At 45.7% G+C, this 21951-nt stretch overlaps 1 protein-coding gene across 7 annotated transcripts in view; it reads left to right on the forward strand.

The window, feature by feature from the left end:
- The window catches only part of slc25a21 (solute carrier family 25 member 21), a 760401-nt gene that overhangs the window by 560774 nt on the left and 177676 nt on the right, over nucleotides 1-21951 (forward strand). For 6 of the 7 annotated variants that reach the window (XM_070879098.1, XM_070879097.1, XM_070879102.1 and 3 more), the window contains exon 4: nucleotides 5970-6053. In XM_070879098.1, coding sequence (XP_070735199.1) covers nucleotides 5970-6053 — 84 coding nt within the window. Of the gene's footprint in view, nucleotides 1-5562; nucleotides 5644-5969; nucleotides 6054-21951 lie in introns of those variants that run through there. The other variant, XM_070879101.1, reaches the window with a different exon arrangement.

The raw sequence follows: 21951 nt of genomic DNA on the forward strand, positions 1-21951 counted from the left end.
AGAAAGACAGGTTAAAATGTTGATATAACTCTTATTTGAAACTGGGGGAGCTAAGGGTGAAGAGGCCCCTTTCATAGGACAAGTTAAGCCATGACAAAGAAAACTAAGAGGGAAGGAAGAACAACTGCTGGAGGTTGTTCAAATCTATTGTCTACTTCCATACAAATACAACTAATGGGTGCAATAATCTATTAACAGGTTTTAAAATACAAGTGTTAAGTTCTGCACCTCTCAAATGGGTATTAGATGTGCAGACATTTGAAATAAAGGTTGAGAAAGATCACAATTGTGGTTCCAAAAAGGAAAAACAACAGAATGTGAATAACATTTACTGGGAGAATCCAACAAGAAAATAGGGGAGACAGCTAAGGGGGCTGAAATTCACCTTCGCCTGAAATGGCGCAGACCTATTGTTTTTGAAGTCTTTTGGCCAACGCAATGGATGCGGCGGCCTATCTGGAGAAATTCAGCTCCTCAAACTTTTTTTTCAAGCGGGGCGGAAGTGGCCTCATCGTGGGGGCGAAAGTGAGGGCAGAGCGGAGTGGGCATCACTAACGGAAGTGGGGGCGGGACATAGTCTCCGCCGCTGTCAGTCATCAGCGCCGCACCAATGAAATCATCGCGCTGGCACGTCAACACATCTCTTCCCTTCAGTTAAAGGGGAGAGCCGCTGCGAGATCTGCATCTTTTTCAGTTAGGTCCACTGGGCCACCAGGGAGGCTTTCGTACAGGCCAGTGGCCTAGCACCCAAGAGAGGGTGCCAGGCTGCCTGTTGGTGGCCCGGCCGAACCCAGGGGCATAATTGTCGGCCCGGCCTGGCAGTTGGCTGACAAAATAAAAATGGCATCGCCAGCAGTGCCACCTCCCCTTTAAGGGCGGCTGCACCCCCAGCCAACAAAGCCCAACAAGGAGTGCACTGATACAAAAAGCTGTCAGGGGCACCGAGCGGCGGCTGGGTGACTTTTGCAGGTGAATTTCCCTCCCGGGACAGCTCCGTGTCAGTGCGCTCTGATGACATCTTCAAGACGCATCTGCAAGAGCAGGGCGGATCGTCACACAGCAGTAAAAAGCCCCGAGATGAATTTAGTGAGCGTCGGCCAGGTGGCCGCAAGTTGCCAGCCTTTCGGCACCGCCCATAGCCACCGCTTTCAGGCGGCCAGAGGCCTTATTGGAGGCTGAATTTCAGCCCTAAGGTTTGGTATTCTATTCAGAAAAAAGACTAGATGAAAATACATAGATGAGAAATTGCTCCTGAAGGTTGGTTGATGGGAACACTGGATACATTTGATTACAACTAGACTGCAAGAGAACTGGATACATTTCCATAGAAATGGACTCACATCTTCATTTCCCTTCATTTAAAAATTCCCATGTGGTTCAATGGACTGCTTGACAACTTCATAACATTGCCTTCACATAAGTTTGCAGTTACACTGCAATGTACTGCAGATGACTTTGCACCTGAATTACACAGCAGTGTTAATGCAATGCCAAAATTGCCGAATAACACAAACTGTAAAATGTAACTGGCCTGCAAAGTTTGTTGCAGTTTGCTGAAAATACACTTTGGGGAAGAGGGAGCTATTCCCTTGGTGTTGGCAGTGGTATGGGCTGCTCTGAATCCAGAGTATATTCTGCATATCAATAAAGCATGTTGATGAATCATTGAATGAAAGAGGCATGAGAAGGTTTGCTAGCTGGAGCCATAATACATAAATAGCCTTTGTGAGAAATAAATAATTTATAAAATGAATAGAGGATTTAGACTTGTCAATGCTATTGTTAATCCTATTATTTAATAACATTTGTAATAAATAGATATTTATTTAGGTAGAATGCTGAGTCAGAAAATGGTGAAGGAATTTTGAACCAGAAAAGATATTTCTGCATTTATTCTTGCTCGTGTTTAATTTGTTTTCTGTTAAAAAATATTTCACATTATTGTTGGATTTGAAGCTTTGAGTAAGAACGGCATTCCTACAATTGTCAAAGGAACCTTTTACAACACGCAAAATGATAAATCTTCAGGAACCAACAGATTCCCCTGTGAGTTCTGTAACAATTTTGGTCAGCCTCAGTTCACTATTTATTGAGCTAATTGGATTCTTTAAAAAAAATGGCTCCTTTCCAACCACAGTAAAAGTAATACTTGTCTTCAGTATTTATAAAAACAAACCGACTGGATTATGGTTTCTGTTGACCAATGCCCTACTGGAGAGGCAAATTAATTTCATTTTTCCCCATACTTTGATAGGAATCAAATATTAATCTGGCAATTAATTCAATAAATTCAATTTTGACAGCTGTGCTGGTGTCAAAAAATGCTATTCCTAGTGAAGTGAATTTGTAGTCATCTGAAAAAATGATTGTTACTTACAGTAACTGATTAAAATCAACCCTGAGTCTGTCCCCCAATCTCCACCCTATTCGTCAAGAGAACCCACTTTATCTTTACTATTATTTAGAGGGACCAAACAAAAAAATCTTTTTAATGCTGCGTTCTGCCTTATTTAAAGAAAAACTGATCATGCTTTCAACTGTTGCTAAATTGAAAGATTTAAAAACATTGATCAAAGATTTTGCTGTTAAAGGTTACTTTGCCGTTGTTGTTGCTTATATAAAGCCATTTTTCTTTCTCCTTACTGGATTCTAAAACACAAACACACCACCATCAGTTGAATGGCATGAGTTCAACTCAAATTCAAAGACGACAAGTCTACTTGCATTTTCATCCAATATGTACTGGACATGATGGGCTAGACTCTCCACTTGACATCGCTGGGCTAGCGCCCATATAGCGCCCAAAAAGGCAGGCTATTGCCCATTTCGATTAAAAAGTGAAAAGTTGGGCCTCGTGAGATGCCGACGAGGCCACGTCGGCAATCTCACTCCAAATCTTCCTGTAGGCCCGGGGTGGAGGTTTCCCACGCCCACCCCGGGTTATTTGGGCCCACCGTGAGTGCACCTCCCCGACGAGGGCCTCGTTGGCTTCGTCAGAGAAGGGTTTGGACCTCTTCCTACCCTCCACCTCCTGCCCATTGTCGGACTCGTGGCCAGACATCACAAAAAAATCAAATTGGACTCTATATGAAACTCTCAATAATCTCTCTCCTCTACCAATAAATCACAAAAAAAAGAATTGTACTCTCTATATGAATTTCTCAATACTCTCTCTCCACTCCACAGCCTTTCTTCTCTCTCTCTCTCTCTCCCCTTACCTTCTGCGCATGCATGGATAACTCCTGACCTCCCGAATCGTGGGAAAACCTGTTTACCAAAAAAAAACGCATGCGCAGAAGGCCGTTGCTAGAGAAGCTTTGCCTTCTACATCGCTGAGGCCCATTTCGCATCGCTAGGCTATCACCCCAAGCAAAATGCCGAAAGTCGCGATCCCAAAAGTGGGCGATGTTCCAGCGATCATGAAGGCTGAAACATTGCTAAGGCTGGAACATCGCCCATTTTTGGGGCACTAGCGATTGAAGTGGAAAGTCTAGCCCCATGTATATATTGGTCTATGATTGGATTCAGGGTGAAGGCTAGTTATGCAAAGTCACTTTTAAGTTTACAGATCTGGAAAACACTATTTGTTTTCATTTTTACCGGTATTCCTTTCACAGAAATATTTAATACTTTGTTTTTCAAGCAGTTCCGTTTGGAGTACATGATTCGTTTCTAAATGTTTGTTATTAAGAGGTCTTAGTTTTAGAACCTATCTTGCCATATACTGTAACTTCACTATCACTTTTCATTGTAAATGAAAACGAAGACTAATTTTTTTCTTACGATTTTGCATAATTATATATGCAATCAATATACAAAAATAACTAGCACTTAACACAATTAACTATATATTCATGATGATTTATCAAAATACCAAAGCAAGGCAAGAATATAAAGGTTAATTCACCAAACCCACATTCCCAGTGGCAAGTCATATTGTGAAGAGCACAAGGTTGGAGAATTGGTCGCAAAGTAAATCGATCTCCTACCTGTGCTCCCTCAAGTGCAGCTTCTCCACTGGGAGTGCGGCGTTGGTGAACTTACCTTATGGAGTATTTTATAGGTAAACACTCAAACCATTTTGAAACATTTCAACCCAACACATTACATCCTTTAATATAATAATTAAGAATTTTCAAAATTCGCAGCTGGAAATAAAGTAACTGATCATTGCGGAGAAGGCGCAACTATTTTCAGATCTGCCCTTGGATCACAGATCTAACGTCGTCTATTTTCCCATATTTCTATTTAGTGTAATTTACTGGCAGTTGCATAACATCTGTTTAAGATTTTGATCTAGATCAGCCTTAAATCGGTGTTACCTGAAGCCATACGTCCTCGGTTAAAAATCCCTTTCTAGCAGTCAGTATCTAATGCTATCTCAATGTTCGAAAATTGTTCCATTCTGTCTCTCTTAGAGCAGCACCCAAAATAGATTTTGTTTACAGTACTCTGTGATGAACAGAACGCTCTGCAGAGTCCATGATACGGTATTTATGAAAACATGTAGTCGAAACATTCCTTTGTTCTTCGATGACTAGTCCTAAAACAGTAAAGGATCTTTATGGGACTAGCACTGGAAAGGAGTAGTGTTGTCTCTTAGGAATCATTCTTGTTGTAACTCAAGATTACTATAAATGGATGGTGACCTTTATTTTATCACTGAGGTAATATCCATCCACAGTTTAATAATTTGGTCTGACTGGGACGACAGTAGGGGTTGTACAATTGGCCTTACTGCTCTTTCGGAGGAAGCAGAAAACCAGCTAGCGTTTTCATTCCTAGTCACTGTCCTATCATTCTTTCTGGGATGTTATGGGGTTAATTTTAACTTTGGACGTTCATGCCCGAAGTCCCGAAGTCTGAACTTAATTTCAATAATGCTGGCAAGCTGCAACTGCTGTTCCAGTGCTCACAGGCAGCTTGTCAAGCCAAGCATTTATCCTTGGTGGGGAGGAGATCCCGAGTGTGGTATTCATGCTCCTTCTGACCCCACTAAAATCTTTTTTTTTAAATGGAAATTTTCCATTTCCTGAATGACATGCAGTGATTCTTTTAGGGACCGCTGGTTAGGCTGTTCAGCGCCTGGTAACAGTGGGGGGAATGTGCACGATGAATCCCTGTTTGGCATATTACAAATAGGTTCTCGCTTGAAACAGGCAGGTGCCTGGGCCGCCCATAAAATGGTGATAGATATTAGCTTTGTGTCAAATTTTAAAAAGAAAATTGTTGCAATCATTTAATCCACCACCTTGGCCCAAAAATTGTTGTCAAAATAATGGCGGCTAGTAGAACTCGCTCTTATTTAAGTCCAACTGTCACAGCAACTTCAGGCGAGGGCAGATGTGCGATTAAATGCGGAAATCCAAAAGTTCTCGCAGATGTTTCGCAAAAACAACAGGGGCGGGTTACGTAGGCAGGGTGCGGTGTTTTGGATGGGTTTCGCCACGCGCTGTAGAGTTTTCAATCTGACAGGTTCCCTTCTCGGAAATCAGCCTGATTGACGGGCTTGGCTTCCAGTCAGGTGGGGAGCACACCGGAGGATGCCTCAGGACCGGATAGGTCCAATCCACGATCCTGGGAGGGGTCTGATCCCTGAGGTTCAATCTGAGAGGGCGGGGCGAGGGATTTTTGCCCCATTATGTAAAAATACTTGTTCTTTATGACATTCAAAGATTTAACATAATTTAAATAATGAGCAATGAAAAGAGGATAACAATTGTCATTCTTGATTTCTGGGTGGTGTAAGGCATTGATAGGGACTAAAAGAATAGTAATCAACTACGCAGACATTGATTTATACTGTCACGATTTCATTTATCTGGAGAGCAGTAGACAGGAAGTTTGTTGCTACATAAATATGTTGCAAGTGCATATGTACTGCTTTACATTAGGTAATATTGAACAAACCTAGCTTGGGCTTACTTCATTTATTAACTGGAGTTATATTTATTTTCTTTGCTTCCTAGGTTCCAAATTCAGAGGGGGAAAGGTGATGCCACCAGTTATAAGAGTCTTGGCCACTGCTTTAAAACAATGTTTCGTCAAGAAGGGTACAGATTTTGATTCCAATTATTTATTGTCAATGACCAGCACAAAACGTTGCTTTTGTTTTGTCAGCATTACCCTAAAGCTGTAGTACTTTGAGATATAATTTCTGTCAAGTTCGAGAAATAATATTTGTAAAGTTTGATGAAATAATGCAATAGAAGGTACTGTAGTTAAAATTATAAGTTCAGGATTTGAATGACTGTTGCAACTTTGCTTAACTTCCTTGCTTTAATATAACTCATAAGACAAGATACAAGGAAAGTGAGAGTTACATAACTGTTATAACATTTATTAATTGCTCTAGGTTCAAAGAGGAGGGCAATTTATTTTGATGCTATAATATTGCTATAAATATTGACCAGTGAGGCACTGCCTGGTGTAGCACTAAGCCACAAACTCAGTTTTAATTCTTGGTTCATGCTGATGTAACCTGGACAGCAGTTGTGCCACTACCATTGGCCTTCAACTAGGAAGGGAACACAATCGGCTAGGGTTCTACCTCCTGATCACTCTCCAGGGACCCTTTGCTTGAAAGAGCATGCGGGTGAGAAGAGGATCAGGCTTCACTGGGATCCCTTCATGACAGAATATCTTGCAGACATTCACGTGGAGATGGATGCTTGTGTGAGATATCAAAAGGATGCCAGAACTGAAAGAAAAAGAATCATTGTCCTTTTGAAGGGAATAGAGGAGATCAAGTCATTGTGATTTCAACTTTGCATTATCAGATTGTCTGATATTACCCAGTTCTGTGCATAACCTGTTCTGTTCAACAATTACCCATAGACTTTTTATCCATGACTGTTGTGGGAATGAATGTGAGTACTGAAGGTTGTGAGCACGCAGGGCATGTGATCTGAAGGAAGTTTATGAATGAAGCATTTAATAACCAACAAATGAGTGGATAAGGTTGAATAATTGTGGGGAAGGATATTTATGTGAAGTAGGAAGAGACTGGTTAGAGGACAGAGCTGTAAGGAATCTCTGGGTTAATGGAAAAAGAGTTTAGGGCCCCCAATTACAACATAGTTAGAGATTAGAGAGGAAAGCTGGATAGCCATGAGCATAGCTGTGGTGACAGGCCATATGGTACTTGTTTTGAAGTGCGTAATGTTGCATGCTGTCAACGACTTTGGAGATGCTCATGGCAATAACAAATGATTTGCCAGGGGCACATTTATGGAGTGTGACAGACAACTAGATCTGCAGGTGGACTGTCCATGATGAAAATCATAGTTAGTGATTCGGCCAAAACTTTTAAGGTGATGAATAACTTGACATTAATCTTGGCTTCTATAAGCTTAGAAAGTCTTGCTATAAGGGTAATAGGACCACCTATGTGAGCGTAAGTAAATTTCCAGGTAATAGGAAAGATTGATTGGGAGTAAGAGAAATTGATGCGATAACACAGGGCAGGAATAAGTTTGGAGGCACACATCTTGAGGTACCATTGCAACCAGAAGTCTTATTCGAGTTCATAAAGCAAAGGATCCAACAGACCTGGCAGGGGCAAAACTTGATGTGTGTCACAAAAGTAGGTCACAATGAACCAATCGAGGAGGAAATTTTAACAAGATCATTGCGATCAGATTTGGAGGAGTAAAGAGAGCCAAAACACCCTGTTTCCCCATCAGTTTGGAAGAGGGGTGCCAAGGAGGATTTATAGAAGTACGAGGAGACAAGTTTGACAAAGGAATTGAAGGAGTGGCTGCTGGAGGGACAGGAAGATAGCTGGACTTCTTTTCAATAAAAGTTATTTTTCGTGATCGAATAGTGAGCGTACAGAGATTACAAACGGGCATAAAATTAGTTCAGCCTGTTTATTTGCACTAGTTTATATTTTCTGGTTTATCCTGTTTAAATTTGTATTCTCGGAAGTTTGGAAAGACCTGGGGCTAGACTTTCCACTGATGAACACTAGGCTGTCGCCAATCTATCGCCCAAATAGGCAGGCTATCGCCCATTTTACTTAAAAAATGAGAAGTTGGGCCGGAACGTCACCCAAAGATCACCGGCCCAACTTTCAGCGCACTAGAATTTCATATCGCAAAGGTGATCGCCCACCGCAACTTTCGACACATCGCCCACACATCGCCGGGCTGATCGGTCACCAAGAAGATCGCTGGAAAAAAGCTGCTCCGATCTGGCACTGTTCACAGAATTCGGCACTACAGACGCCATTTTGAAAGTCGGAGGAAATGAGAGGCTACTTGAAGAAGGGGCTTATCAGGATAATTTTAATTTGTGAGTTATTTAAGAGCCTTACTGACTTGCTCGCATTCATATTTATTGAGGACCATAAAGGGGATTTATAGCATTAGTGATGGGGTCTATAACTTCTCCATCATTATTTGAAAATGCTCACATGCTGGAGACTGAAGTTGGGTTTAGTGAAGAGCCCAATCAAAGAGGTGGCAGACTGATGCGGAGGAGGAGACCTTACACTCGACGAACTTACAGGGAAAAGCAATCATACCTGAACTTGTCTGATAATATGTGCCTTAGGAGGCTGCGCTTCCGAAAGGAGGTCATCGCTGAGATATGCCAGTTATTTAAGGGAGATCTGCAGCCTACCAGCACCATCAGGACCGCACTGCCTGTTGAGGTAAAGATTACTGTGGCACTTTCCTTCAATGCATGGGGCTCCTTTTAGGCTTCAGCTGGCGACATCTGTGGTATCTCTCAGCACGCCACACATTGCTCCATTTGACAGGTGACTAACGCCCTTTACGCACACTGGATGGACTTTATAAACTTCCCTATGACCAGGGGGGCACAGACCAGGAGGGCTTTGGGTTTCTCGAGAATAGCAAAGATCTCCAAGGTGCAGGGAGCAATAGACTGCACGCACATTGCCCGGAAAGCACCTTTACAGAACGCGGAGGTGCTTCGTAACCGAAAGGGATTCCACTCCCTGAATGTGCAGCTCGTTGTCGACCACAACCAAATCATCATGGCAGTAAATGATAATTTTCCAGACAGCATCCATGATGCGCACATCTTGCGTGAGAGCATTGTCTCTGACCTGTTTAAGAGTCAGCCACAAGGTCACGGTTGGATGCTGGGGGATAAAGGATATGGCCTTGCCAGCTGGCTCATGACCCCCCTGCGAAATCTCCAGATGGAAGCCGAGAAGTGTTACAACAAAAGCCATATAGCTACACGCAATATTGTCAAAAAGACAAGAGGAGTGCTGAAGCAGCGCTTCAGATGGCTGGACCTCTCTGGAGGCAGCCTGCAATACCACCCTGAGTTTCTTGTGGAGTGCTGCATGTTGCATAACCTAGCTATAAGGAGAGGACAACAATTGCCAGATGGGGCTGCCGGTCCGCGTCGGGAGAGAGCATAGGCGGAAGAGGCAGACGAGGAGGAGGAGGAGGAGGAAGAAGATGATCAGGACCTCTGGGAGGACAATCAGCCTGGCGGTGAACCCATGCCCCTATGCTGCCCCGCCCTGCACCCCCCCCCCCCCCCCGCAAGACTGGAAAAACCCAGTGGGAGTTACGTAGCTTCAAAACTCTTGCGTCAGCAGCTCATAAATCAACGCTTTGCATAGAAACATAGAAAATAGGTGCAGGAGTAGAGCATTCGGCCCTTCGAGCCTGCACCGCTATTCAATATGATGTATGAACTTGCTTTGCTGACAGTTAAAGATACAGTTATGGAAAGACAACACTTGCAGTTGCGTTACGTTTCATCCTTGCCTGGCCTGGCCATTGTTTTCCAACAATTGTATTCATGTTTTACCTTACCTTATGTTTAGAAGACATTGCACAACAATTATAAAATTCAATAAAAATTTTTTATAATTTAACAATGTAATTTTTCAACGGTAACAACCCCCACCCCCAACAATAAATTTAAAAAACAGCAACAACAATAAGAAAATACAATAATATTTAACAGCAACAAAACGCCCCCCTCCCTAACTGCGGCCACATTTCCCTCCAGGTCCTCTACCCCTCGTGTCTTAGCTCCCCATTTGAATCCGCGGGTAGCGGTAAGAGGCGGACGTGCAGCGGGCGACGTCAAGACTTCCTGCTGTGGTGGGGGGGGGGGGAAGTGAGGGGGAGGTGATGGTGGCAGGATCGGCTCAGGGGGTGGTGGAGGGGAAGATGTTCCTGAGGATACGACTACCGAGCCAGAAGGAAGTTCTTCCTCCTGACTCTCATCAGTGCTGATAGTTGCTGGGATGGCACCTTTGGGTGCAGTGCTGTCTTCCACCAGTCTCACATACTGCAAGGCATGGATTGCAGCAGTCTGGTCACACATCTCCCGGATCATCTGCTGCATATCGTCCGATATGCGAACGGACATCCGGGACATGTTCCCCGTGTACACACCAAACACCTGGAGGAGGTCGCGACTTATCACGACACTCTCCATGCACAGTCTGGTCAAGCCCTCAATCCGATCTGCCAGTGGAGGCGTGTGCTGACCTCGTTGACTCGACCTCTGTGGGGTCGGCGTGAGCACTAAATGCCTTGGCGTCGCCGGCTGCAAGCTGCTTGATCCCGCTACTTATGTCGAAGATGACGACGAAGAAGTGGCCGCAGGTACTACTGCCGGCTGGATGGAAGGGGCATCCTCCACCCTTTCCATAGCATTCTCCTCCTCATCCGGTTCTGGTTCCGATGATGATGTGTCGGTCTCCTTAGCACCCGTGGTGATTATTACCTGTAGAGGTGCAGGTGCGGCCTCTCTCTGCACCATCGGAGTTGTGGGACCTGCAAAACACAATTGAGCTTATTAAAAAAAAAGAGATTCTTGCGCTGCAGTGGAGGAGCAGCACTACTACAATAAATGTGACGAGAGACGTTACTGCATCATATGGTAGTACATATGGTAGTACATCTATGTGGAAGGGTCGTTTTGCCATTCTAGGTATGCTTTTTTCTTTTCATCCAGCGTCTTGCAGATCTCAACGTTGTTTTCATCGAACCAGTGTGGGTGTACCTTCTTTTTAAGTCCAAGAGTTGTCTTTGCTGAGTCTGTCACCATCTGTTTGAGCTTTGTCCACTTCTGTGTGGTGTTGCCGATGAGCGGTCCGTGAGACATCAGCCTGTTATCGAGGTCATCCTGGAACTGCTCACGGTAGCACTGGTGTTTCAGCCTAGCTGTGTTAAAGGCACTTCTGCTCGGTTTTGGACGCTTGCGCTGAAGTGGAACAATGTACAGCTGGAGAGTGGATCTGACTAGACGGTGATCTGTCCAGCATTCTGCTCCCTGCATGGCTCTTGTGACTTTTACATCCTTGATGTCTCGCCTTCTTACAATGACATGGTCTATCATGTGCCATTGCTTAGACCTGGGGTGCATCCAAGTTGTTTTGTATTTGTCGGCCTGTCTGAATAGAGTATTTGTGATAGTCAAGTCGTTCTCCGCGCACATACTCAAGAGGAGGAGGCCATTACTGTTTAATTTTCCTGTGCCGTGCTGTCCAATGACTCCCTTCCAGTGCTTGCTGTCTTTTCCAACTCGTGCGTTGAAATGCAACTTGCCCAGCAGGCGTGGACCTGACTAGTCTGTCTAGAGCTTCATCGAACCTCTCTTTCATCTCATCGGGGCTTGGAAGGGTGGGTGCATAAGCAATTATAATGGTGATGTGGTGCTTGGCATTCAGGGGTAAACGCAGTTTCGTAAGTCTTTCGTTAATACCTTCAGGCAGATTCGGAAACTGTTGCATAAGAGAAGTCTTCACTGCTATACCAACTCCGTGGATCCTATTCTCATTCTCTGCCTTGCCTTTCCAATAGAAGGTGTAGCCGCTACCTAGTTCACTCACGCAGCCCTCCTCTGCAAGTCTTGTCTCACTCAGAGCCGCTATATCGATGTTTTAACGCTGCAGCTCTCTTTCAATAAGGGCAGTCCTTCTTTCCGGTCTTATAGTGTCAGCTCTGTTTAAGTGTGTGCAAACGTTCCATTGTCCGAGAAGAAGTTTTCTTGTGTTATGAAGTTTTCGACTGTTGCTATATTTTTGACCGCAGAATGGGTTGAACTGCCAACCGTGGTATACTGGCCAGTTAATGGAAGGGCAGGCAATGTTTGGGCCACCTTTTCTAGGCTCCTCCCTTATAAAGGGTGAGCAGTGCTGTCCTAAAGAGGGCTGCTCAGTCGCCCAGGGTGCTTCCAAGAGGGACTGCTACAGACACATGCAGAGCAAAGCACAAAGAGACCTTCGCCAGATCTTCCTCCCAGCATGGACGAAGTAAAGAAAGCCATCAACCAGATCAGTACTGGAAATGCTCCAGGAAAGGATGGGAATCCCTGCCAAAATCTACAAGGCAGGAGGCCCAGCAACTCGCGAGGCCTTTCATGACATAATAACTAGCATCTGGGAAGATGAAGACATGCCACAGGACTTCCGTGACGCTATGATAGTTTCCCTCTACAAGAACAAGGGCAACAAAGCAGACTGTGGCAACTACAGGGGAATATCGCTTCTGTCCATTGCTGGGTAGGATCATCGCCCACATAGTATTGAACCGACTCATAGCTAGTGTCTCAGAAGTAAATCTTCTAGAAACACAATGTGGCTTTCGACCTGGTCGGAGCATAGCGGACATGATCTTTGCACTCAGACAAGTGCAGGAGAAGTGCATTGAGCAGAACATGGACCTGTACACTGTATTTATTGACCTCACCAGGGCCTTTGATACTGTCAACAGAGCAGCGCTGTGGTCAATCTTGACGAAACTCGGGTGCCCAAGGAAGTTTGTCCACATCATTGAGCTGTTTCATGACAACATGACAGGTGTAGTGCTCTCAGACGGCACAACCACTGCCCCATTTGCCATCTCAAATGGAGTGAAACAAGGTTGTGTACTCGCTCCAGTTCTGTTCAACCTATTCTTTACCTGCATTTTGAACTATGCCATAAAAGACTTGGAATTTGGGGGTCTACCTGAAATATCGATTAGATGGTTCGCTGTTCGACCTCCGCCGCCTTGCTGCAAAGACCAAAGTACGGAGACGACTCATCCGAGAGGCACTCTTTGCTGACGACTGCGCCCTTATGGCACACAAGGAGAGTGACCTACAATTCATACGCAGCAAATTTGCTGAGGCAACAGAATTGTTTGGCCTAACCATCAGCCTTAGTAAAACCGAGATTCTCTGTCAGCCTGCCCCTGGCACCACAGCACCTGCTCCCACAGTCTTCACCGGCAGTATACAACTAAAGTCAGTGGACAGCTTCAAGTACCTTGGCAGCACCATATCAAGCGACGGGGCCTTGGACAAGGAGATTGATGCAAGGATCTGTAAAGCCAGCCAGGCACTTGGTCGCTTGCGCACTAAGGTGTTGAGTCACCACCACATCCGACTGTCAACTAAACTGTTGGTGTATAGGGAAGTCGTTCTCTCATCTCTCCTTTATGGATGTGAGACCTGGACACCCTACAGGAGTCACATCAAAAAGTTGGAAGCTTTCCATATGCGCAGTCTCAGATCTATACTCCACATACGCTGGCAAGACCGGGTGTCAAACTTTGAGGTTCCGGAGAGAGCACAATCAACAAGCATCGAGGTGATGATCATGCGAGCCCAGTTCCGGTGGGCTGGACATATCATCCGCATGGATGATTCAAAGATCCCTCGTCAGCTTCTTCACAGCGAGCTCTGTGAAGGTCAAAGACACCAGGGCACTCCCGCAAGCGCTACATAGATTGCATCAAGGCTAACCTCCAGTACTGTGGCATCCGACCAAAGGACCTTGAGAATACATAGAAACATAGAAAATAGGTGCAGGAGTAGGCCATTCGGCCCTTCGAGCCTGCACCGCCATTCAATGAGTTCATAGAAACATAGAAAATAGGTGCAGGAGCAGGCCATTCAGCCCTTCTAGCCTGCACCGCCATTCAATGAGTTCATGGCTGAACATGAAACTTCAGTACCCCCTTCCTGCTTTCTCGCCATACCCCTTGATCCCCCGAGTAGTAAGGACTTCATCTAACTCCCTTTTGAATATATTTAGTGAATTGGCCCCAACCACTTTCTGTGGTAGAGAATTTCACAGGTTCACCACTCTCTGGGTGAAGAAGTCTCTCCTCATCTCGGTCCTAAATGGCTTACCCCTTATCCTTAGACTGTGACCCCTGGTTCTGGACTTCCCCACATTGGGAACATTCTTCCTGCATCTAACCTGTCTAAACCCATCAGAATTTTAAACGTTTCTATGAGGTCCCCTCTCAATCTTCTGAACTCCAGTGAATACAAGCCCAGTTGATCCAGTCTTTCTTGATAGGTCAGTCCCACCATCCCGGGAATCAGTCTGGTGAATCTTCGCTGCACTCCCTCAATAGCAAGAATGTCCTTCCTCAAGTTAGGAGACCAAAATTGTACACAATACTCCAGGTGTGGCCTCACCAAGGCCCTGTACAACTGTAGCAACACCTCCCTGCCCCTGTACTCAAATCCCCTCGCTATGAAGGCCAACATGCCATTTGCTTTCTTAACCGCCTGCTGTACCTGCATGCCAACCTTCAATGACTGATGTACCATGACACCCAGGTCTCGTTGCACCTTCCCTTTTCCTAATCTGTCACCATTCAGATAATAGTCTGTCTCTCTGTTTTTACCACCAAAGTGGATAACCTCACATTTATCCACATTATACTTCATCTGCCATGCATTTGCCCACTCACCTAACCTATCCAAGTCACTCTGCAGCCTCATAGCATCCTCCTCGCAGCTCACACTGCCACCCAACTTAGTGTCATCCGCAAATTTGGAGATACTACATTTAATCCCCTCGTCTAAATCATTAATGTACAATGTAAACAGCTGGGGCCCCAGCACAGAACCTTGCGGTACCCCACTAGTCACTGCCTGCCATTCTGAAAAGTCCCCATTTACTCCTACTCTTTGCTTCCTGTCTGACAACCAGTTCTCAATCCACGTCAGCACACTACCCCCAATCCCATGTGCTTTAACTTTGCACATTAATCTCTTGTGTGGGACCTTGTTGAAAGTCTTCTGAAAGTCTAAATATACCACATCAACTGGTTCTCCTTTGTCCACTTTACTGGAAACATCCTCAAAAAATTCCAGAAGATTTGTCAAGCATGATTTCCCCTTCACAAATCCATGCTGACTTGGACCTATCATGTCACCATTTTCCAAATGCGCTGCTATGACATCCTTAATAATTGATTCCATCATTTTACCCACTACTGAGGTCAGGCTGACCGGTCTATAATTCCCTATTTTCTCTCTCCCTCCTTTTTTAAAAAGTGGGGTTACATTGGCTACCCTCCACTCCATAGGAACTGATCCAGAGTCAATGGAATGTTGGAAAATGACTGTCAATGCATCCGCTATTTCCAAGGCCACCTCCTTAAGTACTCTGGGATGCAGTCCATCAGGCCCTGGGGATTTATCGGCCTTCAATCCCATCAATTTCCCCAACACAATTTCCCGACTAATAAAGATTTCCCTCAGTTCCTCCTCCCTACTAGACCCTCTGACCCCTTTTATATCCGGAAGGTTGTTTGTGTCCTCCTTAGTGAATACTGAACCAAAGTACTCGTTCAATTGGTCTGCCATTTCTTTGTTCCCCGTTATGACTTCCCCTGATTCTGACTGCAGGGGACCTACGTTTGTCTTTACTAACATTTTTCTCTTTACATACCTATAGAAACTTTTGCAATCTGCCTTAATGTTCCCTGCAAGCTTCTTCTCGTACTCCATTTTCCCTGCCCTAATCAAACCCTTTGTCCTCCTCTGCTGAGTTCTAAAATTCTCCCAGTCCCCAGGTTCGCTGCTATTTCTGGCCAATTTATATGCCACTTCCTTGGCTTTAATACTATCCCTGATTTCCCGAGATAGCCACGGTTGAGCCACCTTCCCTTTTTTATTTTTACGCCAGACAGGAATGTACAATTGTTGTAATTCATCCATGTGGTCTCTAAGTGTCTACCATTGCCCATCCACAGTCAACCCCTTAAGTATCATTCGCCAATCTATCCTAGCCAATTCACGCCTCATACCTTCAAAGTTACCCTTCTTTAAGTTCTGGACCATGGTCTCTGAATTAACTGTTTCATTCTCCATCCTAATGCAGAATTCCACCATATTATGGTCACTCTTCCCCAAGGGGCCTCGCACAATGAGATTGCTAATTAGTCCTCTCTCATTACACAGCACGCAGTCTAAGATGGCCTCCCCCCTAGTTGGTTCCTCGACATATTGGTCTAGAAAACCATCCCTTATGCACTCCAGGAAATCCTCCTCCACCATATTGCTTCCAGTTTGGCTAGCCCAATCTATGTGCATATTAAAGTCACCCATTATAACTGCTGCACCTTTATTGCATGCACCCCTAATTTCCTGCTTGATGCCCTCCCCAACATCACTACTACTGTTTGGAGGTCTGTACACAACTCCCACTAACGTTTTTTGCTCTTTGGTGTTCTGCAGCTCTACCCATATAGATTCCACATCATCCAAGCTAATGTCTTTCCTAACTATTGCATTAATCTCCTCTTTAACCAGCAATGCTACCCCACCTCCTTTTCCTTTTATTCTATCCTTCCTGAATGTTGAATACCCCTGGATGTTGAGTTCCCAGCCCTGATCATCCTGGAGCCATGTCTCCGTAATCCCAATCACATCATATTTGTTAACATCTATTTGCACAGTTAATTCATCCACCTTATTATGGATACTCCTTGCATTAAGACACAAAGCCTTCAGGCTTGTTTTTTTAACACCCTTTGTCCTTTTAGAATTCTGCCGCACAGTGGTCCTTCCTGTTCCCCGCCCCGGGCCTCTCCGCCCCCCACCCCCCCCACCCCCATCTCCCCTCCGTCTCCTGCCTCTGCCTCCCTTTTGTCTCCCTCTGTCTCCCTGCATTGGTTCCCATCCCCCTGCCATATTAGTTTAACTCCTCCCCAACAGCACTAGCAAACACTCCCCCTAGGACATTGGTTCCGGTCCTGCCCAGGTGCAGACCATCCGGTTTGTAATGGTCTCACCTCCCCCAGAACCGGTTCCAATGCCCCAGGAATTTGAATCCCTCCCTGCTGCACCACTGCTCAAGCCACGTATTCATCTGCGCTATCCTGCGATTCCTACTCTGACTAGCACGTGGCACTGGTAGCAATCCCGAGATTACTACTTTTGAGGTCGTACTTTTTAATTTAGCTCCTAGCTTCTTAAATTCGTTTCGTAGGACCTCATCCCTTTTTTTACCTATGTCGTTGGTACCAATGTGCACCACGACAATTGGCTGTTCTCCCTCCCATTTCAGAATGTCCTGCACCCGCTCCGAGACATCCTTGACCCTTGCACCAGGGAGGCAACATACCATCCTGGAGTCTCGGTTGCGGCCGCAGAAACGCCTATCTATTCCCCTCACCATTGAATCCTCTATCACTATCGTGCTCCCACTCTTTTTCTTGCCCTCCTGTGCAGCAGAGCCAGCCACGGTGCCATGAACTTGGCTGCTGCTGCCCTCCCCTGATGAGTCATCCCCCCCAACAGTACTCAAAACGGTGTATCTGTTTTGCAGGGGGATGACCACAGGGGACCGCTGCACTACCTTCCTTGCACTGCTCTTCCTGCTGGTCTTCCATTCCCTATCTGGCTGTGGACCCTTCTGCTGTAAGACCAACTCACTACACGTGATACTCACGTCATTCTCAGCATCGTGGATGCTCCAGAGTGAATCCACTCTCAGCTCCAATTCCGTAATGCGGACCGTCAGGAGCTCGAGGCGGATACACTTCCCGCACACGTAATCGTCAGGGACACCGGAAGTGTCCCTGAGTTCCCACATGGTACAGGAGGAGCATATCACGTGACCGAGCTCTCCTGCCGTGCCTTAACCCTTAGATACCCTTAAATTGGTAATAACAATGTTACAGTTCACTTACTGATATAAAAAATAAAAAGAAAAGCTACTCACCAATCACCAGCTAATCACTTACCCCATTGGCTGTGACGTCACCTTTTGATTCCTTTCTACTTCTATTTTGCTTTCTCTCCCGCTGTAGCTGCACCGGTACGCCTTTTATAGGCCGCTCCGACGCTGCTCCCACCTCTCCCCAACTGCCGCTGACTCTCGATCTCCCGCTGGGCCTTTTATAGGCCGCTCCGACGCTGCTCCCACCTCTCACCAACTGCCGCTGACTCTCGATCTCCCGCTGGGCCTTTTATAGGCCGCTCCGACGCTGCTCCCACCTCTCCCCAACTGCCGCTGACTCTTGATCTCCCGCTGGGCCTTTTATAGACCGCTCCGACGCTGCTCCCGCCTCTCCCCAACTGCCGCTGGTACTCGAGCTCCCGCTGGGCCTTTTATAGGCCGCTCCGATGCTGCTCCCGCCTCTCCCCAACTGCCGCTGGTACTCGAGCTCCCACTGGGCCTTTTATAGGCCGCTCCGATGTTGCTCCCACCTCTCGCCAACTGCCGCATGGCTGAACATGCAACCTCAGTACCCCATTCCTGCTTTCTCGCCATTCCCCTTGATCCCCCTAGTAGTAAGGACTACATCGAACTCCTTTTTGAATATATTTAGTGAATTGGCCTCAACAACTTTCTGTGGTAGAGAATTCCACAGGTTCACCACTCTCTGGGTGAAGAAGTTTCTCCTCATCTCAGTCCTAAATGGCTTACCCCTTATCCTTAGACTGTGACCCCTAGTTCTGGACTTCCCCAACATTGGGAACATTCTTCCTGCATCTAACCTGTCTAAACCCGTCAGAATTTTAAACGTTTCTATGAGATCCCCTCTCATTCTTCTGAACTCCAGTGAATACAAGCCCAGTTGATCCAGTCTTTCTTGATATGTCAGTCCTGCCATCCCGAGAATCAGTCTGGTGAACCTTCGCTGCACTCCCTCAATAGCAAGAATGTCCTTCCTCAAGTTAGGAGACCAAAACTGTACACAATACTCCAGGTGTGGCCTCACCAAGGCCCTGTACAACTGTAGCAATACCTCCCTGCCCCTGTACTCAAATTCCCTCGCTATGAAGGCCAACGTGCCATTTGCTTTCTTAACCACCTGCTGTACCTGCATGCCAACCTTCAATGACTGATATACCATGACACCCAGGTCTCGTTGCACCTCCCCTTTTCCTAATCTGTCACCATTCAGATAATAGTCCGTCGCTCTGTTTTTACCACCAAAGTGGATAACCTCACATTTATCCACATTATACTTCATCTGCCATGCATTTTCCCACTCACCTAACCTATCCAAGTCACTCTGCAGCCTCATAGCATCCTCCTCGCAGCTCACACTGCCACCCAACTTAGTGTCATCCGCAAATTTGGAGATACTACATTTAATCCCCTCGTCCAAATCATGAATGTACAATGTAAACAGCTAGGGCCCCAGCACAGAACCTTGCGATACCCCACTCGTCACTGCCTGCCATTCTGAAAAGTACCCATTTACTCCTACTCTTTGCTTCCTGTCTGACAACCAGTTCTCAATCCATGTCAGCACACTACCCCCAGTCCCATGTGCTTTAACTTTGCACATTAATCTCTTGTGTGGGACCTTGTCGAAAGCCTTCTGAACGTCCAAATAAACCACATCAACTGGTTCTCCCTTGTCCACTCTACTGGAAACATCCTCAAAAAATTCCAGAAGATTTGTCAAGCATGATTTCCCCTTCACAAATCCATGCTGACTTGGACCTATCATGTCACCTCTTTCCAAATGCGCTGCTATGACATCCTTAATAATTGATTCCATCATTTTACCCACTACTGATGTCAGGCTGACCGGTCTATAATTCCCTGTTTTCTCTCTCCTTTTTTAAAAAGTGGGGTTACATTGGCTACCCTCCACTCCATAGGAACTGATCCAGAGTCAATGGAATGTTGGAAAATGACTGTCAATGCATCCGCTATTTCCAAGGCCAACTCCTTAAGTACTCTGGGATGCAGTCCATCAGGCCCTGGGGATTTATCGGCCTTCAATCCCATCAATTTCCCCAACACCATTTCCCAACTAATAAGGATTTCCCTCAGTTCCTCCTTCTTACTAGATCATCTGACCTCTTTTATATCCAGAAGGTTATTTGTGTCCTCCTTAGTGAATACCGAACCAAAGTACTTGTTCAATTGGTCTGCCATTTCTTTGTTCCCCATTATGACTTCCCCTGATTCTGACTGCAGGGGACCTACGTTTTTCTTTACTAACCTTTTTCTCTTTACATATCTATAGAAACTTTTGCAGTCCGTTTTAATGTTCCCTGCAAGCTTCCTCTCGTACTCTATTTTCCCTGCCCTAATCAAACCCTTTGTCCTCCTCTGCTGAGTTCTAAATTTCTCCCAGTCCCCAGGTTCACTGCTATTTCTGGCCAATTTGTATGCCACTTCCTTGGCTTTAATACTATCCCTGATTTCCCTTGATAGCCACGGTTGAGCCACCTTCCCTTTTTTATTTTTACGCCAGACAGGGATGTACAATTGTTGTAGTTCATCCATACGGTCTCTAAATGTCTGCCATTGCCCATCCACTGTCAACCCCTTCAGTATCATTCGCCAATCTATCCTAGCCAATTCACGCCTCATACCTTCAAAGTTAGCCGCCTTTAAGTTCTGGACTGTGTCAGTGACAGCAGCTCGAGAGACTGACACAGTCTGGCTAAAGGTGACTGGATACCTCAGTGCTCAGTCGTGCTCCATCCACCAACATAACCCAAAAGGAGATGGTGCCAAAATTAAAAAGGGCGCAGGTTCCGAGCCCTGTCCAGATCTTAGCAGAGAATATATGCAAGAATAACCAGCCTAATTTCAATCCAGGAGATTTACCTAATATGTGGATCATTACAATTTAAAATTTAAAATCTATTTTATACTTACTCTTGCCGAAGCAACCAGGCTGTTCCAGCGCTTGCGGCACTGGTCGGACCCCCTTACCTCGTGGGATGCTGACGAGACTACGTCGGCGATTTCGTCCCAAATCTTTCTGTTGGCCCAGGGTCGAGGTTTCCCACGCCCACCTCGGGTTAATTGGCCCCACCTTGAGTGCACTTCGTTGACTAAGGTCTCGCTCGACTCATCTGAAAAGGGCTTTGCCCTTCTCCCCTCCACCACCTGCCCACTCTCAGCAGACTCATGCTGGGATATATTAATGCTATCAATTCTTTATGTCTCTCCTTTCTCTCGCTCTCGTTCTCTCCTCTCAACTGCCTTTCTCTCGCTCGCTCTCTCTCTCTCTCTTTCTCTCCCCTTACCTTCTGCGCATGTGTGGATGACCCCTGACCACCTGAATCGCAGGAAAACTTGTTTGCAAAAAAACCCGAATGTGCAGAAGGCCGTTGCTAGTGAAGCCTTGCCTTCTACATCACTAAGGCCTATTTCACATTGGTAAGGCCCAATCCACATCGCTGGGCTATTGCTGGGGAAAAAAAGCTGAAAGTAGCGATCCGAAAAATGGGTGATGTTCCAGCGATCCTGAAAGCTGAAACATTGCTAAGGCTGGAACATCACCCATTTTTTGGGTCCTAGCGATCTAAGTGGAAAGTCTAGCCCCTGATCATAGTGCTGTTACCCCATTAATGTATGCATTCTAAATCAGAACATCAAGATCTGTTGGTTTTAGCAATCTGAGATTCATGCAAATGAATGGGATTTAAATGTTGAATGTAGTCCAACCACCATTGAATGCACTATGTGGCCCATGAAGACAAAAAGCTTGTACACCATTAATGTCAGGGATTGGTTGATCATGGATATGAGTTGGCTGATTGGTGGTTTCCTGCATGAGTTAAAATTGCTTGCAAACTGCAGCTATCAGTCTGAGACTCGTAGGTGTAGTTCAGGTACCAGCCAGGCAGAGCCCTTTGATTTCTGTTGTGCTGGAAGTTTAACAGTCCTGTTCAGGAGAAAACTCAACTCGTGCATAGGCTGAACTATTTCCCTAAAGGTAGACATTTAAATTA

This window comes from Pristiophorus japonicus, chromosome 4, assembly GCF_044704955.1.
Source record: "Pristiophorus japonicus isolate sPriJap1 chromosome 4, sPriJap1.hap1, whole genome shotgun sequence".
Taxonomy (NCBI): domain Eukaryota; kingdom Metazoa; phylum Chordata; class Chondrichthyes; family Pristiophoridae; genus Pristiophorus; species Pristiophorus japonicus.